The sequence below is a fragment of the Styela clava genome, chromosome 6, assembly GCF_964204865.1.
Source record: "Styela clava chromosome 6, kaStyClav1.hap1.2, whole genome shotgun sequence".
NCBI lineage: Eukaryota > Metazoa > Chordata > Ascidiacea > Stolidobranchia > Styelidae > Styela > Styela clava.
Window position 1 is genome coordinate 17,449,679 of NC_135255.1, and position 27,950 is coordinate 17,477,628.

Sequence of the window (27,950 nt, forward strand, 5' to 3'; positions counted from 1 at the left end):
GTTTTATCTCATTTGTGTTCAATTTTTGATCAATTGTGTCTTCATACTCAAGTAATCAATACACTCGCAATTTTGTTTCCAGAGCGAAGACAATCAACCGAATTTATCTGTGAATTTGATCAGTTATCAGACATATTGCTTGATCAATGGACCGATATCAAGATATGCATCCTCGCCTTGTCTTATGAATTAATCATACCTCTAGTCTTCATGAATTACCTGATTCTGAGACATTTCTTCTTTATGTTGATAATGAGATAAAACTAACCAGCAAATCATCCACCAACTACTATGTTTTGGTGAACAGTGAGGGCAGTTGAATAAGAGTTTTCACAAGTTGATTGGTTTAAGCCAATTGTTCTCAAACTTTTCAAGCCGCGCACCCTTTTTAGAATTTGTTGAGTCTTGCGCCAAAAATTGTCTGTGCCTCTCTTGTCGGGTGCATCGTTTGAGAATCACTGGTTTAAGATATGTCACACTTTTTTTGATAAGCAAAAGTATCAATTATTGAATGATGACAATTTCGATTGGTGTTGATTAAAACCTCAAACCAACTCAGACAACAGTGTAAAGATGGTTGTAACAATGTTAACTTTTCAATTAATTTCAGTTATATGTTTTTATGATTCATTTCAAATTTCTTCTTTAATCATAAGTGCAATTCATTGTTTCTGTAAGCAATATTATACTCAGTGCATTTTATATTGTTTAGTATTCATTTTAAATTTTATAATGTTTTAAATCACTGCTAAATCTCAACGTGTTCATTTTAATTTTTGTGATGTTTTAGATCACTGCTTCATATTTTTCGTTCAAGTTTTCAACAATTTATACAAATAAATCCTAGTTGGAAATATCTAAATATCAATGTATTGTTGAACAAGGTATATACTAGGGCTATACTCTTCCTCTAACTGCACGATGTTATCAATGATTACAATAAAATTAAATGTAGTATGACTCCCTACGCCATCAAGTCCATGTACCTTATCAAATAACTGGCTGACCTATCCCATATCCGACACGGTTTGATAACCTGGCGAGAGGCCCTGGTTAGCCCTATGATTCGCCCCGGGATCAAAGAGAGAATCAAGTTTTATTTCGATCTTACACAGCATACGTATATTACACAGCATGAATAACAAACAACATCGAGGTGAAGGGATATCTAGAAAATAGACAAAACTTACAGAAAGGTTTAAAACGAGTACTGCAGCCAGTGCCCATTTATCCACACTCACACAAGTGAAAAAAAACAAGTCACAACAATCTTAATACCCAAGTTGTGGATAATTTTATACTATTTTTGCTTCCCATGTTATTCAATTGTATGTATCCTCACTCTTATATATTTTTATTGTATTTGTGTCCGTGATCAAGTTGTTTTGTTGTGTGAAGCAGTGCAATCATAATATCAAATTCTTCAATAAACTTGTTCGAATAAAATTAACTTTCTCGGAATGACTATGGAACAAAATTTCAAATTTATCCATAGGTGTGGACGTGTTGAAAGCGAGTTTTAAAAATATTGCTAATTGATAATTGCAGCGTTAGTGCTGCTTAGTTTACTGGTGCGGAGACGGGTTCATTTCGTTTAAGATTAGGTTTTGTATGTATGTATTACAGTGTGTGTGTAATATTTAAATTGTATAACAGAGACAGGTTACACGCACAAGACCATACTGATCTGATACACATGTGTGTGACATACACAAGTATAACAGCAGTTTAAGATTACATTCATTCTGCTGAGCAATATGTACGCGATTGCAGTACCGAAGACTTTGCATCATAACTCATAAGTTGTAGATACGGCTTTTATCACATATCATTACGATTCATTTGGATTTTGGAACATTGATATTGATATACACGTACGTAAATGATAAACGGCCGTATAAAGAGCTCAGGGTGCAAGATTTTCACATTTATTTCAGGAGAGAAGATAGCCAATAAGGTGACTTGATCACATGTCAAACCACGTTCTTTCGTCCGATGACCAGTCCATGTCGGGTATGGAATTGGTTAGTGAGTTATTATTTAATTCAGATGCATGGACTTTATGGTGAAGCAAGCCGCAATCGATCAGCAGTTACATGAACCACTTCACGGCTAGAGGAATCCAGCAATCCTCTCTTACATAAATGTCCCTTCACAAACCTGCGAACCTACACAGGGTATTCAGAATTACGATGTCAAGCGTATTCGTAACGCTAAACACATTGGGTTTACCATATTTTCTTACAAAAATACTGAACTTATGGTAGGCCTACTCCCGTAGTGTGTGAATCAGGTTAGGGTTAGGCCATATTTAATTCCGATTTTTCTTATTTTAGTTCTATCACGAGTTCGGAGCCTGTCCATGTTAGCCAAGTGAATATACCCCCTGCCCATAGGTTTCCGTCTATTAACACAACTTAATGTAAAGTAGGCAAACAAAATTAGTTCCCTCCAAATCGATACACACATTTCTGGAGCGCCGAACTTACAAACATTTAATATTTAGATCACATTGTTTCATTCGTTCAAAATCCTAATTAACGTCATAATTATGAAATCTATCACCATTGCTGATGCGCACGGACTAATTAGCGGACTCGGCATGAGCATTTCCAAAGCAAAATTTATGACCTTCGCTGACTGAATGCACTTGTAAACAAATAAACAATCATTTATTTCAGCTCAGGATCATATAACTTATGAGCTATTCTGATTTTAGAAACGCGTTTGAGCCAATTCTTATTTTAAGTAGCTAAAGAACTGAACGGTACTTACGTAACTAGGTTATTGTTCCACGGCACTGCGCCTCTGATAAATTTTGATTGTTCTTTCATGCGCCTAAGTTGGCCAGATAAGTGCATTGAGTTAGTTCATAGCTGTACGGTCAGATCTTCACCTACAAATGCCATGGAATTTGGTTTTCTAAAAATGTATCAGCTGCCGAAATATTAACTGTGGGCCGTGTTAAATCTTCCATAAATCAAAGACACATTTATCGGAGCCTATTAAAATGCTGAAAACTTTATGGTCGCCATTAAATCAATTGTTACGGCATTCGGGTTCCTAAGCAACATAATTTCTCCTATCACTTGACAAAGTTTAATTGTAAAGCCTATTCTGACATCATAAAATAAAATGTGTTATCTTCTAAACTAAAATAAGTTAATCCTTGGTTCCGTACTTTGATTTATAACATAGTTGAAGTACCATATAAACATTGCTGCACATTTAGAGTTGTATATGGTCGTATAAAATCGTCTGTGAATTCTAAATATCTTTATTTACGTTATGATTATTCTTTGTAAGAGGTCTTGAAGCACAGACTAGAATGAAGTTCCTGACTGCTTTGTTAAATTTTTATATGTTTGTATCCGTTATTTACATTGTTCAAGGTAAGAGAACGTAGATAAGTAACTATAAGTAATCTAAGCAATGCTATAGCAGGAGTCGGCAAGGTTTTTTAACCAGGGGCCTAAAATTTTACCCATCTAAACTGACGGGCCGCATAAGTGTGACGTAAAAAGTTACATTTTATGAACAATATTCACAGTCTTACATAAGCAACTGAAGAAAACAATAAGCCTCGTGCCGGAACTAAATTTAATCACAGTCGCAGCAAATTCCGTGAGCTTTTTTTTAGCTAAAACATAGAAATTGGTTTTAGTCTGGTTGTGGCATCATCAGGCGCGCTGGATTAAATTACTGAACGGGCCAGATTTGGCCCGCGGGCCGCAGTTCCCATGTCAGTTCTTGAGTATTGCTGCACACTAAAATAAATGTGTTTCTGCCATAGTTGAGATCTGATTGTCTGAAGAAAACTGACGAAAACGTTACAGAAATATATTTGTGTTAGTGTGCATCAAGTCTTCCAAATCACTTAGAATAGTAATCTTTTTTTCTTGCTACAGCATCCTTGCATTGCAGTATACGGATCCGCCGGGGCTAGAGCATGGAAGAAGGAGAGGTAGTTAGTCCCGCAGAAACCAAATCGGTAGCACAACTAAAAGTAGTTGGGTGGTTACTTTGAAAGAAATCGTGCTAATGTGCAGCAATATGCGCACAATACTTAGAATAGACATTTTCTCTCTTGCAAAAGCATGCTTACATTGCATGCATAGAATCCGCCCGCGCAAATGAATTGTAAAAGAATATGTAATCAGTCCCGTAGAAATCAAATTGGTAGCACAACTATATGTAGTTCGGCTGCTACTTTGTTAAGCTATATTAACGGTTGTGCAATCTCAGTGATTACTTATCGATTATAATCGGTGAGTATGTGGATAGGTATTTGTCTGTCTGTCTGTCTGTTAGATGCACGCGATATCTCACGAAAGCGAGATTGAATCTGCTCCAGATTTTGCATGTGCATTCATCATATGTCGGACCAGAAGATTTTGGATAAATTATGTCGTATAATTAGCGAGTTATTAACTAATTAGTGATGAGACACAAGGTGTCACTATGGAGTAAGAGCGCTGCTTTAAGATCCCCTAACTTTCGATCGATAAGTCTTCGGTCTCTGACCGATATTCTCGTTTTAGTATTAACCTAACTCAGCGTTAGGAACTGAAATCTGTGAGAATGTCTTTATGATATTAAACGCATACCAAATGGATATCACAGTTGATTAAACATTGAGATCGCAAACCAAAGTGGTATCCAAACTTATAGCAATGGTATGCGGAATCATATATTTAGTAGAAACTCATATTGTTGGGCAATTATGACGCAATTAATTAAATCTTTTTATCTTTCAATGGTATCTTACTCCATGTTTGTATGCAATCTTGGCGGTTATATGATCACAGTGATTTTAGTTAGGGTTAGGAACTGAATTCTATCCGATGTCCCTAAAAGCCTCTAATGACTGAAGCCTCTAAACCAGGGATGGGAAAGGTCTTTGAACCAATGGCAAAAAGTTTTGTCCACCCAGACTCGCGGGCCATGTGCGACGTAAAATGTTACATTTCATGAACGATATTTACAGTATTACAAAAACAAAAGTGGGAAACATTAAGCCTCGTGCCAAAACTAAATTCAATCGCAATCTCAACAAATTCATTGGCCTAATATTTTATCTAAAACATCAAAATTTGATTGTGGCAGCGTCAGATGGGCCAGATAGAATTACCAAACGGGCCGGATTAAGCCCGCAAGCGTAGTTTGCCCATGTCAATTCTAAACAAGGATCGTAAAGTCGAGTGACTTTCCCATGTTAAAAGTAGAGGAATCCGATTAGTGAGAGTTGGCCTACTTTTACGAATCGGAGTTTATTCTCAGTAAGATAGGTTCAATGCAATGAAGGGAAGATAGAGGAAAACTGTATTACAATAGTCATGCACTGTTCTAAGTTGCGCGTTTTATACGAAAGACCTCGGGTTCGAGTCCCGAGGGATACAATTATGATATTGCACCTAACGTCTGATTAAATTGAAATAGGAGTGATTAATGAAGTGAATGGAAAGACGAACAAAAACTCTACCGCAATAGTCATCCACTTTAAAATTTCGAGTTAGTACTTATCCAGTTGATGTTGGGAATAGTTTGAATTTCCAGTGCAATCTGCATTTCAAAACCTAACACAGATCCTAATTGGATAATTGCCGATTTCCTTATAAGGAGCGTTGGCGAGGCTGCTTCATATTGGGCAGGGGCTTTGTACAAAAGAAGCAAGTCTTGCGTAATGTCCTAGATTTGATGTACGTAGATCACCAGGTTGTAAAACAGTAAACAACGAGTTTTGAAAATAAATAAATTAATAAAAACAGTGAACACCCGTCTAAAAACACTAGAAACCCTGCTAAAACGCTTAAAAACAGTGAATTAATACCCAAACGATGTCTTGATTTCGATATAATTATTCATAATTTAAACACTGATTCGCCAACTCGTTGATTCTTGTGCCCAATAGAAAGTCTCAGTTTCGAACTTGCCGGACAAGCGAAAGTAGACAAAGTATTTCTTATATGTTTTTTTGATACATTTCTATGAATTTGAAGTCTCATAATGTGTATTTCTTATATTCAAAGTATTTCTTATATGTTTTTTTGATACATTTCTATGAATTTGAGGTCTCATAATGTCACAGAATAGAAGTCTTAACATGTAATTACACCTGTAATAGCAGTCGAGTGAGAAAACGTCATCTGAGGTAAAAATTTGAAAGTTTGTTGTGGTTTTATACAGTTGAACATGTGAGGTACAGAATGAAAATGACCTTTAAGGGCAGCATTACTTAACTTTTACTTACTTAACACTTGTCTCAAACGATTAGTCGGTTTAGACTCATTAGAGGATTAAATGTATTATTAGTTCGTTATACTAGCTGATGCCATTGAGTCGCATTCCGTCGAGGTAAACATAAGAAAATCCATCGCTCTCGAAGTATGTGCACCAAGATGGCGCACAACCTAAATTCTAATCTGGACACATACTATGTTCAGGATGTGCACCATCTTGACGGAGCTCCGAATCCTATCCCATTATATAATAACTGTTTCTGCATGTTTGCTATTCCTAGCCAAAGTACTATCTTGAGCGATTAGACAATTTACGAATCCCATGCCGAATGAGCTAGTTATCGAACAAGAGTAAGCAGTTGGTTATACTATATACACTAATAGGAAGCGCCTGGGAGGTCGTTCTAAATTTCCAACGCATTTTATTTCAAAAAAGCGAGTTTGTGGCCCGAGAAAGCGCCGTCCATTTCCCTAATTTTAGGCTGGTTACACCCTTGATATCAGATCTCCCTTCCGAGTTGAACATTCTATCCTGTTCTATTACAAATTGAAGTGTTTTAGCGAGAGAGATTTCCCTGACTTTGTATAAAACCTTTTTTGTTGTTGCAGGTTTGCGTTGTTGGACCTGTGAAAATGCAAACAGCGTGGAAGAATGTGACAAGAACGGAACAATACAGAAATGTGATGCAAATGAGGTGCGAAAATATTTCAGTTTGTGATAGATCAGGGGTGCGGAACCTTTAATACAAGAGGGACAGATTCAAATAACTCTGCGAAACTGCGGGCCGCACTTTCATTCAACATGGGCTTTCTAGTAGTTACAGGGACACTCCGGAAGTATTCGAAACAAGATGACGCACAACCTGAACATCCCTAACCTGGTACACATACTATGTTCAGGTTGTGCGCCTTCTTGTTACGAATACTTCGGGAGCACCGTTACAGGCACTAAAATTTTGGTTATTGATTTATTATGGCATGCGTTGTTCGCTTCACACAAGCTAGCTTTTAGGGCATTGTAACGTCATAGTCATGAATAATAAATTAGAATCGGGTATAAGCTTTGCAACGCAAAGGGATTGAAATTACTCGCTCGAACTGAATTAAAAAGTCGCTTCACACGCCGCGCATCGTTCAAGATTGGCTCTCCTGTGCGGGTCACACAATATTTTCGTGTGTGCCGCATTTGGGTAGACAATTAGGTATTATGAAAACAGTAATAGCATATAACATCATACTTGCAAATTTTCCTTTTAGACTTTTTTTTAATCAGTATCATTTTTACACTTATGCATGAAAAACAGGAACAATTCCGCAAAACGAAAAAAGTTTTGCGACGCCCTAGCAAAGTTGAAACGACGCACTTTGAGAACCATAGGCGTATATATAACATCGAATATATCAGTCGTTTCTTATTCAGGGCTTCGTTTAGAGCGAGAGGCCGTATAAGTGTGGTATGATAACACGTCATTATGCGGAAATATTGATTTTGTCCTAAGGCGATTGGTAATATGAGAAGTATTAGCGATGAAGCGTATTTTGAATCAGTTGCATGGCTGTTTGGCTCTCCCGTGATATGTGAACCAAGATGGCGGACACTTGGACATAGCATGTGTACCAGGTTAGGGTTAGGCCATAATTTTATCCCAATTTTCCTTATTTTAGTTTTATTACGAGTTTGGGCACTAGCCAGTGACTCCCGTAGTATTTGTATCTGGAATTGTAGCCCATTCCTAACCTGGTACACATACTATGTTCCGGTGCCCGCCTACTTGGTTCACATACTACGGGAGTACCCCTATTTTATGGACGAATTGGCGCGTTTTGAATATTTGTTCGCTCAAAAATCGATCGTACGTATGCCCTAAAAGTCGACGCGCTTCATGTATAGATCAGATAATGATTTATGCTTTGTTGTCTATACTCAAATCTAGTACCAGTATCGGTTGTGCCTTATTGCCCAGTGCGCCCTTTTCGTGGACAACCCCCCAATTTAAGCAATATATTGACGGTGCGACGCATGGTCCGTATAATACGGTATGTATTTCAATTGTGGTTTGATAGTATTTTATTCTATTATTCATAGCAAATTTTGTTTTTTTTTAATATATAAACAAGTCTATTTTGCCTATAATTTACAGTCTGTTTTATTTCTTCAGGATGCTTGTGGTATTGAAATCCGACGTCTCAGTGGATTGAAAACAAAGGTCTTCAAATTCTGCAAACAATCTTCTGCCTGTGCGAATGTACAAAATCAGGTCAGTAAAATTTCAGAAATTAGCAATCTGAAATTTCTCACATTAATAAAAAATGAGAGGCAAGTCAAATCTCATTTTTGAAACCAAGAGAAATCTTTGTACAGAAGTGATAACTAAGAATCCATTTTAAACACAAATTTAGGCGCTTCGGAAGTGTGTGTACCAATATGAAGGTAACTGATTTTGTTAGCCTATTTTACATCAAGTTGTATAAAGGGAATAAAGTCTATGTACAGGGGGTATATTCACTTGGCTAACACAGACAGTCCCCGAACTCGTTATCGAACTAAAATAAGGAAAATCGGAATAAAATTATGATCTAACCCTAACATGGTACACACACTACGGGAGTGTGTGTGCAAATTTGCCTGAGTCAAACTGAATTTAATTTCAATAATTCCCCTATCAAGCATTGAGAAGAGAAAATATGGGAGAAACATAGTTACACATGAATGAACATGACATTTCACCAAACACGGCTTTTTCCCACCTCACCAACTACTTAGCAAGTGTTATTGTGTTAGACCTGATTCTGTGATCCTTGCGCATCCGTTACAAGTTTTTCGAATCGTAATACATTTAAGTGTACCCAGTCAAGTAGACTGTTGTTTGCGGAGATGGGTTTATAGAAAGCACATACTGTAATATTCGTTTCCGTGCTGTCCGTAGGGCTGGGCATTTTGCATTTTCCATCTAATAGTAAATTATTGTAATCGGTTCAAACGAAAATTTGGAATTTTCAATTCTTCAGTTTTTTAGGAAATACAATTCTGACATATGATTTTTTTCTCCATATTAGGTCATTGATGAAATATGTTCTTTATTGTGTGTGACAACTCAGCGAACTGTCTGAGTTATTGATTCTTTTTTTTCTTTAATTTATGTGTATGGAGAAGCCATTACAATAAGAAAGTAACATACAATTATGTCGTTGTGTTAATTGAAATATCGAGAATTATTCGAGATTTTATTCAAAAATTATTCGATTATAAAATCATCAAGTATTCGAAAATGCCCAGCCCTACGTCAGAGAATGACAAGAAGAAAAAAAATCGCGTCCACAATTTTTTTTTTAATTTCAAAATCGATGCCATACTGTGATCCAATAGGACACGAATTTTTAATTTGGTGTGGAATTTATAAGGGCAATTTTAATTCTTGGACACGAAGTGGACCTATGGATCGTTTTGTTATTGTTGTTAAGCAAAAATCGCTTTTCTCATCAATTACTGGACCAATTGCTTTGAAATTTTTAGTGGTGAAAGCTTGTTGTCGCTGGGAGGCTATTACATTTATTTATGTTCAAAAATTTCTGTGGCTCCGTGGGATTCGTATATTATTTCTTTCAAACTTCTGTGTGATGACATCACCATCACCGTGGTTCCGTGATCTCAGTGATTTGGTGGTACTACCGGTACTGTAAAAGATTTGATGCTGTTCCGTTTTAGCATTCGTGTCCATATATTTGAGCATTGCCTTCTTTATTACAAAATACTATTTTCAGAATTCTAAAGTTTCCAGGAGTACAAATCAATGCAACCCAAGATTGCCGAACTCAGTTTGTCGATGCTGTTGTTATGAGAATGTTTGCAACACGGGAGATCTAGATTGCCTCGGAGAAATAAGTAAGATATTTTAAACAAATTTAGTTGTCATGAATTCGGAGTTAAAATAGGTTGCATCCGGATGCAAATACCGGCTCCGGGTTTAAACAAAAATCACTCCGAATCCGGATCCAGCTTTCTTGATGAATTGCGAATGAAACTTTCAACGTTTTGTGTTCATGTTTTCAACTCCGATACTCTAATTTGGAGAGATCATGAATTTTATGTTGGAAAGTTTGAAAACTTTAAACTTCGTTTCCAAATGCAAAAATGTTAAAATCGATACCTGTGATAGTCCGCTATTCGGAAATCTTAATTTTAAGTTATTATCGTTATACATATATCTGCTTTGAATATATATACGCTTTGAATAATGTCCATCAATAGTTAAGATAGGAGAACTGTCTTCACATGTGGCAACTCACTTTAATTATTGTCGACGAAAATACCGCCCGACGATCGATCAAACGTGTGTCGAACTTGGGCGATAAGAACGGATTCGTCGTCGACTTGAATTCTGAAAAACATGTATGTATTTCATTGAAAGTGACAAATTAATGTAACAAAACGCCTTGTTTGGCGATATAATTTGTATTTTTGGTAACAGGGTGTCATGAAAACCTAGGTTGACCTAAATTTATCGCAAATAACATTTTAACATCCGACGTCTGGTACGCATCATTTTCCTGGATAACTCGAAGGCCGCGAAAAGTCATTTAATTTAAAATAAAAAAAGAATCTTTCACGCATTCCAGACATTCAAGATTGTTGCAATCAGGCAATCAGAAAATCGCCAGAAGGTAGGCAGCAGATATCAATAATAAATATTATTATAAGCGCACTAGATAGTAAAATTGTGAAACGCTAAACTGGTGCAATAACGCCGTCTTCGCGTTCTGAATATGCAAGTGTTAGATATCTGCCGCTTCAACCCTTACTGGTTTATCGCGTCTCTCTCAAACTGAAATGCATTTTTTATCTTTCCTAATTCTGTATGTACATTGTGTACTTTCGGCAAGTGTAGAATAAACTGACTGACTGACTATTTATTTACACGTGTACTATACAGGGAGCCTGTACCATGGGAACCTCTAGTTCAAGAAGCGGTATTTTTGATTTGGCGTCGCCCACACAATTTTTTTTACATCCGACTTGAGGTGGTGAACATGGGGCTTGAACCCGCCGCGCGTGCGGGGTGTTTTACCTCGACATAAATAGGTCAAACATTTTAACTGAAAGGGTGTCGCACCTATTAATAGTAATAGTTTGTTTGGACTAGACTAGAGAGATATAAAACTTTCTGTGAAAGAGTCGCTCGTTTTGATTAAAATGTGCTTAAATACAAACGTTTAATAGCTAGCCCGCTACATCACATTCTAGTATTTTAATTTTGATGTTAGTTTCAATCGATTCTTGTGATTAAATAATGAAAATAACATAAACAATCTTTTACAGGGCCGACAACTTGCTTGCCGACAGATCAGCCGCCCGCACACGGCAGCATGAATTGCACAAATAGTAATGAAGTTGGAAGCAAATGTTCGTTTCAGTGCGGACACGGATTTTACGTCGGAGGAGAAACAACAATAACATGCTGTAAGTTTGTAAATTTTGACGGTACTCATTCCACAATATGACCATCTACCGCCATCTCGCGGTAAATAAAAAAAAGGATATTTCTACAATTTAGTGGGAGAGAACTGAGAATTTGATTATAATGAAGTAGCAAATAAATATTATTTGAAAAGCTTGTACCAGAAACAGTTTCGGCATAAGTAGGTTTACCATATATACCGTGTTTCCCCTAAAATAAGACCTACCCCGAAAATAACCCCTAACGCGAATTTTAAAAAAAAAATTGACCTCGACAATAGCAAGTAATCTCTCCTACACGTTTTAAATGAGTGGTAATCTATGTTTTGCAGTTATTTCGAATAAAACGTGTTTTTTATGAGTAAATGGATATTGGTTTTTATATTTTGTATTATTTGAAAATCTCGTAATCCTCTACTTTGTAACTTTGTTTTTGATAAATGAAAATATAAGACATCCCCGGAAATAAGCCCTAGTGTTATTTTTCGGAAGAAAATTGAAATAAGACCAAGTCTGATTTTCGGGGAAACACGGTATGAAACGTGAAACCGGGATTGCACAAACTACCTTGGTTCGATTGTTAGACTCAAATCATCAGAAAACGTGCACTTCTTTTTTGTCATTTTGAATAATTTAACAGCAGTAGAGCAAACGGATCAGGACATAATAGTTCTCTCTCATTGAACTCATGACGTGAGTCGCAAAATAGTTATGATAAACTGCTTCTATTAACAAACAAAAAATCTTGTATTGATATTAAATAAAACAAAATATTTATGATCGCCGGGACATTTAGGTCTACCGGGCGGAACGCCGGGACAGCTTGTCAAAACCAGGACTGTCCCGGTTTAGCCGGGCGCATTGTAAGCCTAGGCATATTAGACAATACATTTATTTCTTAGTGCGAGAAATCACAACACAAATTATTATACATTACATTACGTTTTTGTTAAACTGCATCATCCTTTTTATGTACTTGAAGGTGGTTGTTCGTGCAGAACCTTGTTCGTGGCGAAAAGCGCTTAAAATTCGTCGAATAGGATTTACATATTTATCCCGTTGGAGAGGAAAGCCGATAAGACGGCTTAATCATATGGCGAACCACGTCCGGTTACCAGTTCAGGTCGGGTATGGGATCAGTTAGCCAGTTATTTGTTTTCGGAAGCATGGACTTGATGGTGGAGGAAGCCGAAACCGACCAGCGGTTACGTGAAACACCCTACGGCGGCGAGAAGTCCAGCAAACCTCTTCATCCCCGCGTCGGATTCGAACCTGCGAACCCACGAGGAGTAATCAGAGATGCGGTGGCGAGCGTGTTCCTAACGCTGAGCACGATGCGCCACACCACCGAGCCAATTTTATTCCACGATAAAACCAATTAACGGCTTTCTAATATTTGTTCCTAGTGACAAACTACATGTGGAGTGCTGAGATGCCATCCTGTATTCCTGTCACGTGTCCGAACTTAGTTGGATTCAACCATGGCCGTTCCGAATGTAGTTTGCATAATAATATTGGAAGTGTCTGCAGGTAACTCACAATATATTTACAGTTTTACTACCAGCTAAACGTGATTAGTACCCACAGTCGTGCGATTAAAATAGGTTTGCACTGGTTCGAAGGAACCCGTTCGGAATGTCATGATTTCAACGAACCTCGTTTGTTTTTGAACGTTAAACAACGCAGCAATCACCACAGGTGATGATTAGCGATATATTTGACGTTTCGAAAGTTATTTGTGTAATTTATATAAAACATTTCGTGTTAATGAAGCTTACATAGTAACATGCATAAGTAAATAGGATGTTTAATTAAGAGCTGTGAGTAAGGAATGCTTTTTTGAAACAACACAGTTTAGTTAGGTGTTTACCAAACTCTCACTATTTGGCTGGAAAAGTAACCACATGGGTTCACAGTATATATTATATATTTGTGGAGTTTGATGCACTGTTTGGTACAAATTACGAATATTTAGGAGTAACGATAAAAATATTAACATTCTGCGCTCCTTTTATAATTGCTAATCACATTTTATTAGCAAATAATTCAAAAAAAAATTGTTTATTTAAAGAATTTATTTTAAACCCACGAATTTTCACGATTTCATCTACCGTGCATCTCTTTTTTTCTGTTTTAGAAAATATTTTGAACGAGAAAGCATTTAGTAATAGCATATACGTATTTACTCCTATATTTGCCTGAATGCCATATGGACATGTGTCTGTGCCAACACGTACATTCGCTAAAAAATCCTTTTCAATGGCAATATCCTCCTTTATCGTGAATTCTATCGAGTTTGTGCGAAAAAGATAACTAATTTGCTTGAAAACTTTTTATTTTACTTTTAGATTTGATTGCTCGAATGGCTACAAAATTACTGGCGCAAACTCTGCAGTGTGTCAATTTGATAAAAGCAACAGCACATTTGGGCGATGGAGCAAGGACGGCCATCCAAAATGCGAGCGTAAGTTTTATTTATTCTGAAATTTACTCATGATTAATTTATTTTTTCAGAAAGAATATTTAATTGATTTCTAAGATTTTCGTTTTCGACGATTTTTCAAAAACGGAAATTTCAAATATCCATGAAATCATTTTGATTCGAATTAGATTAGTGTGAAAGTATCATAATTGTCAATTTTTAGACAATAAGTGATCATTAGTCTAATTTGAGCCGGAAATCTTGTAATTTAACCTCTCATATCAGCTGTAACAATGCGGGCGACACATTGCTTCTCTTTTTTCGAAGTAATACTCTGTGTTCAACAAAAATTGGTGATTTGATGCGACGTGATTTTCTTCATTACTAGGCGAAATTGTGAATTGAAAAAATATAGCTGCACTGCATAAATGCGAATCGTGTCGAATCTTGTATACTATATATTTATTGATTACTTTTAATTGAGTGTGGGAGTCTTTCCCATATAAATTAATTATTTAGAATAGATTAATTAAAATAAATGACGACGAGGGGTGATATAGTCGTTTTCGTGATATTTGAATTCATTAGTTTAAGTAAGGTTGCCTAAAAATTGCCAAACTACCCCTTTGAATGTAATTACCGCCAGTTTGTGAACCACTGACGTAGAGATTGTGGTTATGTTATTGCCTTATATTTTATAGAACAAAAAGATCTTTTAAATGAGAATAACATTAAGTTTATGGTTTCCAGTTCCAAATTCCGCGCGAGCCTATATCTAACTAAGATAAGGTACAAAAGTTCCTAATACAAAGTTTTATACAAAGAGGAAATTGGTCCCATTATTATTACGTATGTTCAAATTTACAAACCTTTTGGCACGATAAAATTGTCAACTTAAATTTTGGAATTTGTATTAATTTAATGCGTAAGAAGGAATCATAAACCCTGTATTAGAGTTTGGCTGATTGTCCCCGAGAAGAGTCAAGTTCAGATTAAAGTTTATCGTCGGGAGATAACAGTTTATCGTCAATTCAATTTTGAACAATTTTACTTTAAAGTTCCTGCGGAATATTGATATTGAGTGACAAAAGTTTATTTGTATTAATTCATGTTTAATAAAATTCCTGAATTCTTATAAAGTAATTTAAATTGCTTTAATAGGGTTTAACCAATTTTAGATGAATATGATCTCAGTTTAATTGTACCCGAGGGTCGTTGGATGCAGATTTAGGTCCGTCCCGGTCGGAAGATAAAATATTCGATCAGTTTAAACAATTTTGTATTATATCGTTTATAATTTTGGCTATGAGTGACAAAACGTTACAGATATATATTTGTTGATGTTTATTAAAATTCCCGCATCTCGTACAGTAATTTAATCGATATAATAGAGCTTGAATGACTGCAAACAAATATGATCTGAATTTAATTGTGACCAGGAGTCCACATTACGTCCAGATCGAGGTTGTTGATCGATTTGGAGAAAATTGACTTTGACCAATTATAAACAACTTTGTTTAAATCATGTCCAACCTTTGCTTTTTTTTATACTGAATGAACAACAGCCCATTTTTTTTATATACGGTATTCACGCATTGCTTCGTTATAGGAATAAAATGTCCATCACAACAATTGTCCCCGGAAGGAGGTACAGTTAGTTGCTCGAATAAAGACTATTTTGGATCAATTTGCCACTTCGAATGCGGCGAAAAATATGAAATGATCGGAGAGGATCAAATCACTTGCAAGCTTTATCGTAACTTTGCGGCATGGAGTGAAGGTGCGCCAAAATGTCAAAGTGAGTATACAAGAATAAAACTGTGCGAAAGAAGCCACTTAGGTTCCGGCTTCCGTGAAATGAATAGCGTCATAGGTCATAAGTCATTTAATTTGATATACCCCGCGATCATAGATTTATACTTATCTAATAATCGTCAAAAACTGGATATCGCTTCAAAATAGAACGCAACAACTCTTAACTGAATACTGAATCTACCCTGTTCGAGTTGGTGTACCTCAACACCTGTGTTTATATTACTTTATTCACTAATTGACGAATACAATATAGGCGGGGCTGGATATATGAACTGGTCACGGTTTGACAACAAAATATCAATTTTCATATTTAAAGATCGTAATTGTTATGTCAAACCATAACTTTTCTCGCGATCCCCAATCCAGGTCAAAGAGTAAGGAAATAGCTAAGCATTCAATCGATCGAAATGTATATGAAAAACTAGAGAAAAGTTGAAAACAATAAGATAGTTCGTATTCAAATTTTGCAGAAAAGCAATCTTATTCTATGTTTTGTTTTTCTATATGCATTTGGAATGTGCTGTGACAGTTTATTTATTATACCCAAAATTATGGCTTTGAGAAACTAATAACGCATCTTAACCTAAACACAAGAACTTGCAACATAATTACATTGAGTCACTAAGTATAGCCAAACTTAATCAGAACACCGTCTAATACTGGCAACAGCTTGTAACTAAAGCAGTAGGGCGGATGCAGTCTTTTATCGCTTGACGATAATCAGTGATCACAACACAAAGTAAAATAATGTAAAAATGACTGAATATAAACAAAGGATTATGCAGCACACTGCAACAGGAATAACTGAACTTAATTATCATAACAGAATGCAAAAATATTTTTGTTGGTTAGCGAATTTAAGATAATTTAGATATGACAACCTCAAATTTTGCAGGAAAGCAATGCATGAATCTGGAAAGCCCAAGGAATGGTTTCAAAAACTGCACAAATGGACATTACATCGGGACAGTGTGCGATTTTTCATGCGATTCCAATTTCACGCTGGTTGGAAGCAACAGATCAAAATGTAAAGAACCAAGAATGAAATACGGAAATCCGCTGTGGGATAATGGAACACCACAATGCAGAAGTATGTTACGAAATAAATTTCTATCTTATTCCTATTCATCCGTATTTTACAGACCTTAAGGCGTATCATTTCGATCGATCGATGCGTCCAATATACGGTGCTTCAGGTATTATTGCCTATACTCATGCGTGAATAAAAACCGATCTAAGCAATTCATTGACTTAGGTGCTCACGATAAGTATATATACTGTATAGATATCCTCCATTTATAAGAAACATAATCCTTCCGCCAAATTTTAATCGATATCGCGCATCTGAGGAATGTGGTAAGCATGAAAGATCATTGACTCGAATTTATCTAGTCGTTATATGCTGAAAATAGTACGAAACAGATAATGTGCAAAGTTTTCAATACCAAAAGATGTTTTGAGCATGCTAATCAAAAATTCTACCCAAGTGTCGAATCGAGTAATTTTCATTTCATCATATTGTAGCAAAGCACATATTCAATGTTAATTTAATAAGCGGAATTTTCGAATCACGATGTGTTAGCCCACCAGAAACGCCACAAAAAAACCTAAACATTTCCCTATTTTTCGGTGAAACAGAGAAAGAATGTCAATCATATCCCCAAACACCTGATAAAGGGTATATGATATGTAACGAAGGGAAAGAGCTTGATTCAGGATGTACATTTCATTGTGACTACGGATATGGACTCTTTGGTGAACCGATGACCGTCTGTGAAATGAGCAACAACGGATTAAAATGGAGCAATATTGAACCTGTTTGCAAACGTAAGTTAAATAGAATAAAGAATTAAACAATACTCAATAAGTGAGAAAATTATTTAAAGTAATTTCCTCCAAGTAATACTCTTAGCAGCCTTCGCTGTTTTTTTTTATTAACATTCTAAGCTTTTTAGATATCAGCTATTCAAATATTTACACGCGAGAATAAAAGAGTCGGCACCAATAACGACACATTTTTGAAGTTCTATGTAATGACGCTCATAATGTTTGAATATCAGTAATGATACAAAATATTCAAATAAAATCCGATATACAACCTATTTATTGGACGCGCATAATTGAAAGTGCATAAGCTCATTGCAATTTGCAACATAGAATTTTTGAGCGCTGAAAATTTAAAATTGCTGAGTCTATTAAATGCAGAATAAACGACAATAACAGTGTATCGAAACGATCCATAAATCCATTTCACGTCCAAATAAACTTTCAGTTGTAACTTCTGATAGATAAGTATCTGACTCCAAAAACAGAATATATAGTAGGTTACGTGTTCAATTTGAGATATCTGTTAATTTTATATAACAGTAAGGATCTGACCCATTTGCCTGTAAAGATTTTTATTTCCACAGATAATATATCACAATAAATTGACTTACAATAAAACACACTCACAATCGTGAAAACCAAGTCGGTGATGAATTAGCATTGTTGCATCGAAATTGAAATAGAAAAGCCGGTTGCTGTATCGAACGAATAGAAAAGCCGGTTGCTGTATCGAACGAATAGAAAAGCCGGTTGCTGTATCGAACGAATTGAAATAGAAAAGCCGGGCAACCCACGATCAAAATGTCTATTTAAACGGTAACATCTTTTTCATCTCGCTCGCCAAAAACGGTACCTTTCTTTATTATCCAAAAATCTCGTTTCCCACGGAGCAATTTTTGCTCATATCTAGAATGTTCGGTACCCTTCTTACAATAATTACACTTGTTTATAGGTTACCTGACATGGGAAATATCCATTTTCTCATACACGAGAAAGATCTAGACTCAATATTTCGAATGATCTAGAAAGATCTCTTCAATATTTCGGTTGTTTATGGGTCAGCCGACATGGGAAAATATCCATTTTCTCATACACGAGAAAGATCTAGACTCAATATTTCGATTACGTCAATTATTATATAGAATTTGACTTCCATTATCCAAATTATTGGTTAATTTGTTACACATTCCTGGCACCACAAGTGAAATATTTTAAAAGCACATATTAAAAATTAACCGATAATTGTAGAAATATAAGAATGAAATCGAAATTATCATGACAGTAATCAAATCTCGTAACTTTTGAAGATGGCAATTCGAAATGTCAAAGTAATTTGTTTGAAAACTGTCGGATGAAGAGTAAGAAAAAATGGTCGAGTGTAATTAATCAATAAGACATAAGACTCAGAAACGACAAGACAAATTCCTTAATTTTGGTTATTTAAAATGGCAATTGAAAGATTTATATACAAGAAGAAAAACATGAAATTTGAGCACTAATTATACATGCAAGAATTAAAAACATACAACTTAAGAACTCATTGTAGCCCCATTTATTATGATTCTGACTTGGGGTCTTTTCAAATTATAAGGATGAGACATTTGTATTGTGAAAGGCATTTGAATTGTGCAATTCAGTGAAACAGTAATGGTATTATTATACCTTCTTCTCACCTACACGACTTTCAAAATTGTGAGCACTTGTTTAATGTACGATTTACTATTAGATAAATTAGGCGATAATGACTTTAAAAAATGAAGAAAAGATGGTTTATTGATTCCCAAAAACAAAAAAAATCTTGCAATATGACTGTATTGTAGGTCTTTACGTTATCAGTGTTAAGCCTTATTAAACATAAGGCTTTTTGGTAGGTCGTTACGTTTCAGTGATTGCAACTAGGTAGGTCTTTACGTTTCAGTGATTGCAACTAGTATTGTTACTACTCATTCTACATTTAATTGTCTGTACCATTTGCAATAATAATGGGGGGGGGGGGGGGGGTGGGGAAGATTTAGATGTAAAACACAATAATTTGTCATGAAATTTGAAAAATACAACAAATAGACGAGCGTTGTAAAACCAATAAAAGAATGCAACAATAAAATTAATTTTGAGAAATCGGTACCGTGATATTTCCTATTAATCTCATAAATTCAATAAACTGCAGAAAGAATTAAGATAACTTTTGTGAAAACTTTGTGCACTTTATTTGGAGATAAAACTTGGTGGAGAAAACAAACAAAAAAAAATGATTGGAGTACTCCATTTGGGGAATCATTGGTTGAAAAAAAAATGATTGAGGGAAAAAAAATAAGGCTTAAAAACTTGTGAGCCTTTGGATCCAAAAAAAAAAAAAAATGTTAAAAAAAAGGTATTTATTTTCTTGATTATAATTTCTTGATTATGTAACCTGTCATTGTCTTTTATCAGGTCATAAGTTTTGTTTATCGCCGCGAGCGCTATAAATTTTTATTTATTCGCTTCCGCTATCCGACACGAGATTTAAGACCTCGACATTTCCACCATTGCTTCTGAGGTGTTGCATAGCATTGGCCCTCTCGTTTGCTGGGGGAGCTCTTTGCACCGGTGCCATAGGACGAGCTGTGGATGATTGGCCGATGGGGGTTCGGCTTCTGGCTCCGCCACGGGACGACCAGAGACGGTCCCATCTATCCCTTACTGGGGTACGCGTGACTCTCGGTTGGTGGTGGACATGCGTACCTCTGGAATGATTTCCGTTCGGTTCACGGGAGCGGGTACGTCGATATCTGGGGCCTTCCTGTTCTCTCGGAGTGCTTGTACGTCTGTCGGGAGGAGAGGGACGCCCCCCAAAGATTCTATCCCTTATTCTTCTCCCGACAGAACTTCGGATTCCACTTCCAGCCAAAGTTACAGTCCTGCCGTAAGCAAAAATAATAGACAGAATTAGCCCGATCAGTATTACAATGGCAAGGAATTTATTGCCTATTCCACTAAGAAAAGATATCAATATTTTTTTTAATATGTTTAGCTAGTATTTTCAGGGGAAGTGCAGGATTAGCACTAGTTGTTTCCTGTTCGTCATTAACAGAATTGGCATAGTCAATTAGACTTTTAGTAAATATGGAATTCTGGCTTATGGACATTAGCATTGAATCTATGTCGTTAGAACGCGGTACGTCGTTCTTGAAGAATTTTGACAATGAAGTAAGATAATTTGTATTGTAAGGATTTATTTTCTTAGTTGTTAGGTAAGGGTGAATTTTCTTTGGGTTTGTGGTTTTGTTTTGTAGGATTCCCTTTTGATAGCTATAATAAGTGTTATTCATTTTAAAGGTAACGAACTCCTGTGGTTCGGTACTATAAAAGTTTATACCTGGAAGAATTCTTCCAGAAGACAAGTATTGGGCGATAACTGTAGCGTTAGTGTTATCAGTATAGTTAACTAAGGGACGAGTAGAATATAACTCGTTAGGTAATATTAGACTATTTAAGAGACTCGCTTTTATGGGTTGACACAAAAGGGTGCCCAGCACGTCGCCTCTGTTAACCGCAAAGAGATTATTTGTTCCCAAAATTTCGTTCAACACATCCGACGGGTACGTTTTCGCTAAAACTCTATAAATTTTAGATAATATTCGTTCGGTCTCACATTCCAATTTAAAGATTTGGCTCTGTAATTTCGCGGACAGAGCGGTTTGTGAGTCTGCGACATTTTGTATCATCAACGTTAATGCCGTCGAAATGTCTGCGTGATCAGCAAACTCACGTAACACGTTGACTTTCTTTAATAAACTACAATTCTTGACTTGAACCAAAAGTTCGTTTTCAAGGCAGAAAATACTGCCAAAGCAATCAGTCGTTAATTCGTTACACACTGAAAAGGAATGAAAGGTCATATGTAAATCGTTTAGTTCTACAGCATATATGTCATTAGTGTTGTTTACATGTGCAGTTAGCGAAGAGTTTATTTCCTCCGCTTTGTTTGGACATTTTTCGAATTTTGCATCGTCAAATAAAAGTGTATAACTACCAATTTGGCAGGAAGATTGATTTACAGAGCAATTTGCGCTGTCAGCTAGAGGAAAAATAATTTTTGAGTTTAGATGGTCATACATTACATAGGATGTTAATAGGGCAATATTTTCAGTTGTTCCGGAATCAGTTGTGGGCCATTTATAGTTGATAACCGGTTTATTCTCGGTTACCCATAGATCATTGGTTTTCTGAACAAACTTACCGAATTGATTCGATTCGTGAGTCTTAAACCAGTTTCTGCAATTTTGTTCGGACGAAGGTACTCCTGATTTTATTTTGGTAAAGTGAGTCTTAGCTCCAAAGAAATAAAAGTGACTTTTCCATTCAGTTATACTAGTTTGGCAAGCTCTAATTGGAATTTTAGTATGCAATTTAGGTGCGTGATAGACTTTAGCTTGACATTTCACTATGTGTTCGGATTTGTGTTGTTTGCAAGACTTATCATCCGATATGTCGTACTCTTGATTGATTTTGTCATTTTGGCAGATATAGCCATGAACCTCTGGATTTCCAAAACATAGCCATGGTAATTGCATAAAAACTAGAAGTAATAGTATAATGGATAAATACCTGAATTCTTGATAAAATTCTTGTCCCACCATCCTGCCACGTTTCAAATAAATGATTTCTCTATCGGATTTGTCGGTCCGGGTTATTTCGTCATTGTCCGAATTTTCCTCTTCCTTTTCCTCTAGACTTCCGTCTCTGCCTGTCCATACCGGTCTGGCGGACGTACTGTCCGGCCGTATCTGGTCTTGGGCTGGTTCTCCTTCTTCCATAGGATGTCCTCTGTCGTTGGACTCGTGAATTCTGAAATAAAAGGTTCATTGTTATTCTTGGGAGTAATTACTGTTTTTATTGGTGGTTTTTCAATTTCAGTGAGAAAATTTTGGTTTTCCACGTCATGTTTTTGTTCAGGACGTTCTTCCTTATCTGTTTCAAAAATAGTAATTTCAGCAGGTTTTAATTGGTTAATAGAAACTCGTTCTATACCCTTATTTTTTTTTATAGTGAAAGCAGTCTTATTTCGAAATATCACTTCATATGGCCCCTGATAGTTGGGTTGCAAAGACTTTTTTACGTGATCTATTCGTTGAAACACATGACTACAAGTGAACAACTTTGGTGGAATATATACATTAGACCTTAATTTCTTTCTTGTTGGAAGAGCTTTAAAATTTCCAAAAAAACGTTTTAATTTAGAAACATAACTGTAAGGGTCAAAATCTTGGGTTATGTCAGAACTTTCCACTAATTCTCCAGGGAGTCTCAGTGTTCTCCCATATGCAAGTTCGGACAATGAAAATCCGTTTAATTTCGGAATGGACCTCAAACCTAAAAGGACGTATCCCAAGTTTGATGACCATTCACTAGGGTTTTCCTGACACTTCAAACCAAGTTTTAATTCTCTATGAATTCGTTCTATTTGTCCGTTTCCCTGCGGCATATATGGCAATGAAAATTTATGTTTTATTCCTAAAAAATTCATAAATTGAGCCCAATTTTTACTTCTGAAAGAGGAGTAATTGTCACTCTTAAGGAGAGTTGGACACCCAAATCTGGCAACCCAATGCAATAAAAATGTATTAATAAGAGTTGAGGCGGTCAGATCACATATCGGGATCGCCTCTATCCAACGTGTGGTACGGTCAATCATCGTAAAAATATAAGTAAAACCTTTGCTTGGTACAAATGGTCCAATAATATCTATTTGAACCTCTGAAAATCTTTCATTAGGAATAGGAATAGATGACAGTTGAGATACAGTGTGTCTAAAGATCCTGTTTTTCTGACATTTCAAACAAGATTTCACATAATTTGTAATATCTGCATGCATTTGTGGCCATACGTAACGTTCTGAAATTAAATTATTGGTGCTTTTAATACCTGGATGACAAAGGTCATGTATTTTGTCGAAAATTCTCCTACGTAAAATCTTGGGTATTATAGGTCTAGCTTTCTTATGTTCCAAGGATACGTCACATAGAATAACTCCACCCATGTTGTCTATGGCTATTTCTGCAAGCTTGAGTGAATGGCCAGAGTTTGCTTTTAAACTTTGTATTTCTTTACAGTTTTCTTGCTCTTTAGCTATTTCCGTTAAAGGAATGGCATCTTGTTGTTGATAAATAATATTTACAGTTTTATTTTCTAGAACATTTCCATTTTCTATCGCAGATTTATTCTCTACTCCACACGTATTATCAGTTCCGCGGTTACGTTGCTCAGATGGCGTTATGTCAGACATCGCGTCAACGGTTTTACACGCTTCACCGGTTCCTTGCGTCTGCTGTCTGCTTGCGTCGGCTGACGTTACGTGCGTCATTGCGTCGACTGATTTATTCGCTTCACCGGTTTCGTGCGTCTGTGGTTCGGATGACGTTATACGCTTCGCTGCGTCGTTGTCCTTGACGACCGCTGTTTTTGCTTCGCGCGTCTCTATTTCGTCCATTGTATTAGCTTTTTCTGTATTAATTTTATCATTACTTTGGCTATCATTATTTACATAGCGAGAAATAAAATCGGCCACTGGATTACTTGACCCCGGTATGTGAGAAAACGAGTTTGTCATACTTGTGATGTAATCCAGTTGACGGTTTTCTCTGTCGCTGGGTCTATTTGTCGGATTATTTAGTGCCTGAATTAACGCTTTGTTATCGGATAATAATTGAAATTGTCGACCGATTAAAAGATTTTTAAAGTACTTAATGGTTAAGTAACAAGCCATTAGTTCTTTGGAGAAAATAGTATAGTTTTTCTCTCGCTTGTATAGAGTTTTTGAAAAGAACCCCAAGGGCTGGTTTATTCCGTCAACATATTGTGTTACGGCCCCTGCAATAGCAGACGAACTTGCATCACATATTACCGTTATTGGCACATCAATTCTTGGGTGTGCTATCATGCATGCGTTAACCAAACACTCTTTGATTTTATGAAAGGCAGCATCACATTCTGCTGTCCAAATTGGTTTTTGACGTTTGCGGTTTTTATCTGAGACTAATTGAGTAATCGGATAAGTTATCTCAGAATATCTGGCTATATGTTTCCTATAAAAATTGCACATGCCTATGAATTTGCGACATTCTGTAATTGTTTGTGGTACTCGAAATTTTTTAATAACCTCGACTTTGTCTCTGATTGGTTTTATTCCATTTTCATCAAGTTCGTAGCCTAGATAAGAAAGATTTGACTTTCCAAACTCGCATTTTTTTAGGTTTAGTGTTAAACCATAGTGGTTTAGTCGTTTAAATACTTGATCGGTTACTTTCAAGTTTTCCTCTTTTGTTTTAGTGTAAATTAGTAAATCATCAAGATAGACAAAAACATTTTTCAACCCAAACAAAACTTTACTCATGAAGTTAGAGAAGGAACTGGGTGCGGAAGCAATGCCAAATGGCATCATAATGGGAATATACTGAGCATTCGCGACGCTAAATGCACACTTATGTCTATGTAACGGATTAAGTTTGATATTTGAGTAAGCCGATTCAAGGTCGAGTTTAGTAAAGATTGTACATCCGGCGAGTTCCGACGTAAAATCTTCAAGTCTCGGCAATGGGAATCTTGGGATTCTTGTAATCAGATTCAAACGTCTATAATCAAAAGTCAAACGAATTGAATTGTCCTTTTTAGGAACTACGTTCAGCGGGCTACAATACGGGCTAACTCCGCGGATTATATCTCCGTTTTCTAATAATTTATTTATCTCGTCGTCTACTTGCTTCTTATATTTGAACGGAACCGGTCGGTCTTTTGTATAAACTGGAGGTCCAAAAGTTATAATATCGTGTTGATAATTATGATTAATTCCTCGAAATTTTGCATGTTTCCGGATTAAAATTTCTGGATATTTTTGCAATAATAATTGGTATTCCTTATCTATTGTTTCCGGTATTAAGGTTAATATTGGCGCACCACTTAACGTATTATGACACGGAATTGAAAAATCGTCTGCTCTATTAGTTAAACAATTGTTTGCTAAGTCTATTACCAGTTTATTTTTAACAAGAAAGTCTATTCCAAGTATACCATCAAATTCTATGTTTGCTAACACCCAATTATGTGTATATTTCACCTTATCTGCCAAGCAAATTTCAATTTCGGTATTGCCCACTACGGTTAATTTTGTGCCATTTGCCGTAATCAGAGGTTCATATTTTCGGTCACGAATAATATGTGTACCGGGATTATCTTCGGAAAGATTTTTTATGGTTTTAAATTGGTGTAACTTTTTGGCATTTAAAATACTATAAGTTGATCCAGTATCAACTAAAAGTCGATTTTTAGAAAGGGAATCATATACAAAAAATAATTTATTGTTGCTTGACAGAGACGGTAAATTATTTTTATTTAAATTTTCACAATTCTTAAATTTATGTACAGCATTTGTTTTACGAGAGGGTAGACCTTCCGGGCTGTTAAAACCAGAAAAGTCTACCCTTCGGCTAAAAAATTCTTCTTTCTAGGAAAGCTGCAAGGGGCATTACATTTGACTGCGTTTTCTCCAAATTTATTATGGAAATAGCAGAAATTTACATCACAATTCCGTCTCCAGTTATAATTGTTCGAATTGAAAGTATTCCTAGGATAACCTCTAGCAAACTTCCTCGTTTCAAATTGACGCCTATCTTGAGAATTGTACTGTCTCGCTTGATGCTGCGGAGGGGCATTATATCGATGAACCGGGTTAAATTTTGGTTCGAATCTTGGGCTGTTTATTGCTTTGATTTGGGTATTCAAATTATCAACATTTTTAGCCAGAGACGTTACCAGATCTGTTAATTGCTCCAGTTTATTTTGTCCAGAATTGTCTTTTTGATAGGTACTTGTAACATGGTTCGAATTATCTGAGGAATCATAAATTTGCATCGCGCGAGCCAGCAATTTCTCGCATGAACATTTTGCTATATCTGAGTATAAGACGTTGGCTATGTAAGCTGGTAACAATGCTACAAACACTTTCTTTATTAGATTTTGAACTTCTATACTGTTTCTATGTCCCCCAATAAAGGAATCTTTCAAATATTTAAGAATAATATCTGGCCTTTCATTTTGTAATTGCCCAGAAAATATTTTCTGTAATTTTTCTCGAGAATCCGGTGCAAAAATGTCCAACAAAATTTGTTTCAGTTTTTCATAATTATTATTATGTTCATCGAGCGGCATCCTTGCCCTGACAAGATCCAGTTGTGGAGAATTTAAACGAGCTTTGCTTCGCGTAAACATTTTTTGTAATTTAGACATTTATTTACCGAATAATCAATATACCATACAACCTTATACACACTTAAGTAAAACCAGGTACAATATTGTAAGAAGATATTACAAACCAGGTCAAACAGTTGATAAATCACACAGAATAGTTAATAGAATAAAATGACTTACGATTGTTGACGATCCATAATAATCCCGACGTTCGGGGTCACCAATGTAACTTCTGATAGATAAGTATCTGACTCCAAAAACAGAATATATAGTAGGTTACGTGTTCAATTTGAGATATCTGTTAATTTTATATAACAGTAAGGATCTGACCCATTTGCCTGTAAAGATTTTTATTTCCACAGATAATATATCACAATAAATTGACTTACAATAAAACACACTCACAATCGTGAAAACCAAGTCGGTGATGAATTAGCATTGTTGCATCGAAATTGAAATAGAAAAGCCGGTTGCTGTATCGAACGAATAGAAAAGCCGGTTGCTGTATCGAACGAATAGAAAAGCCGGTTGCTGTATCGAACGAATTGAAATAGAAAAGCCGGGCAACCCACGATCAAAATGTCTATTTAAACGGTAACATCTTTTTCATCTCGCTCGCCAAAAACGGTACCTTTCTTTATTATCCAAAAATCTCGTTTCCCACGGAGCAATTTTTGCTCATATCTAGAATGTTCGGTACCCTTCTTACAATAATTACACTTGTTTATAGGTTACCTGACATGGGAAATATCCATTTTCTCATACACGAGAAAGATCTAGACTCAATATTTCGAATGATCTAGAAAGATCTCTTCAATATTTCGGTTGTTTATGGGTCAGCCGACATGGGAAAATATCCATTTTCTCATACACGAGAAAGATCTAGACTCAATATTTCGATTACGTCATTTATTATATAGAATTTGACTTCCATTATCCAAATTATTGGTTAATTTGTTACACAGTTAAA

General features: G+C 35.9%; 3 protein-coding genes and 1 long non-coding RNA gene across 13 annotated transcripts in view; 2 read left to right on the plus strand and 2 right to left on the minus strand.

Annotated features, from left to right (window-relative positions):
- Window positions 1-1,461, plus strand: part of LOC120331829 (stabilin-2-like) — a 50,898-nt gene extending 49,437 nt beyond the window's left edge. For both annotated transcript variants that reach the window (XM_078113625.1, XM_078113626.1), the window contains one exon: window positions 83-1,461. The gene's annotated coding sequence lies outside the window, so the exon portion shown is untranslated. The remainder of the gene's footprint in view (window positions 1-82) is intronic.
- Window positions 1,462-3,275: 1,814 nt separating this feature from the next.
- LOC120331834 (P-selectin-like) overlaps window positions 3,276-27,950 on the plus strand; it is a 33,270-nt gene continuing 8,595 nt past the window's right edge. Inside the window, exons 1-10 of one of the 2 annotated variants that reach the window (XM_039398994.2) lie at window positions 3,276-3,392; window positions 6,849-6,934; window positions 8,399-8,497; window positions 10,002-10,122; window positions 11,557-11,697; window positions 13,101-13,224; window positions 14,043-14,158; window positions 15,726-15,914; window positions 16,827-17,021; window positions 17,570-17,758. In XM_039398994.2, coding sequence (XP_039254928.2) covers window positions 3,329-3,392; window positions 6,849-6,934; window positions 8,399-8,497; window positions 10,002-10,122; window positions 11,557-11,697; window positions 13,101-13,224; window positions 14,043-14,158; window positions 15,726-15,914; window positions 16,827-17,021; window positions 17,570-17,758 — 1,324 coding nt within the window. In that variant the 5' untranslated portion in view covers window positions 3,276-3,328. Of the gene's footprint in view, window positions 3,393-6,848; window positions 6,935-7,825; window positions 8,277-8,398; window positions 8,498-10,001; window positions 10,123-11,556; window positions 11,698-13,100; window positions 13,225-14,042; window positions 14,159-15,725; window positions 15,915-16,826; window positions 17,022-17,569; window positions 17,759-27,950 lie in introns of those variants that run through there. The other variant, XM_078113687.1, reaches the window with a different exon arrangement.
- On the minus strand, window positions 18,314-27,211 carry LOC120341566 (uncharacterized). Of its 8 annotated transcripts, none has more exons than XM_078113591.1 (4): window positions 27,161-27,211; window positions 22,346-22,585; window positions 21,978-22,123; window positions 20,512-20,655 (listed from the first exon to the last, which is right to left on the minus strand). In XM_078113591.1, exons 1-4 carry the CDS (start codon window positions 27,175-27,177, stop codon window positions 20,648-20,650), a joined length of 411 nt encoding a protein of 136 aa, XP_077969717.1. In that variant the 5' UTR covers window positions 27,178-27,211; the 3' UTR covers window positions 20,512-20,647. The 8 variants fall into 8 exon arrangements, with proteins under 8 accessions (XP_077969713.1, XP_077969714.1, XP_077969716.1 ...); XM_078113595.1 differs by lacking the exon at window positions 21,978-22,123 and adding an exon at window positions 21,771-21,815 and having other exon boundaries at window positions 20,519-20,655; XM_078113593.1 differs by lacking the exons at window positions 20,512-20,655; window positions 21,978-22,123 and adding exons at window positions 20,692-21,614; window positions 21,771-21,815.
- On the minus strand, window positions 18,314-27,943 carry LOC144424364 (uncharacterized). Its single transcript, XR_013476656.1, has 2 exons — window positions 27,370-27,943; window positions 18,314-18,511 (listed from the first exon to the last, which is right to left on the minus strand). It is a non-coding gene; the product is annotated as an uncharacterized LOC144424364 (long non-coding RNA).

Excerpts from the sequence above, each read along its gene's own strand:
- LOC120341566 (XM_078113587.1), bottom strand. Across the intron at positions 20,656-22,345 it reads GAATTTTATCAAGAATTCAG|GACTGTAACTTTGGCTGGAA; the intron begins GTATTTATCCAT and ends TGCTTACGGCAG.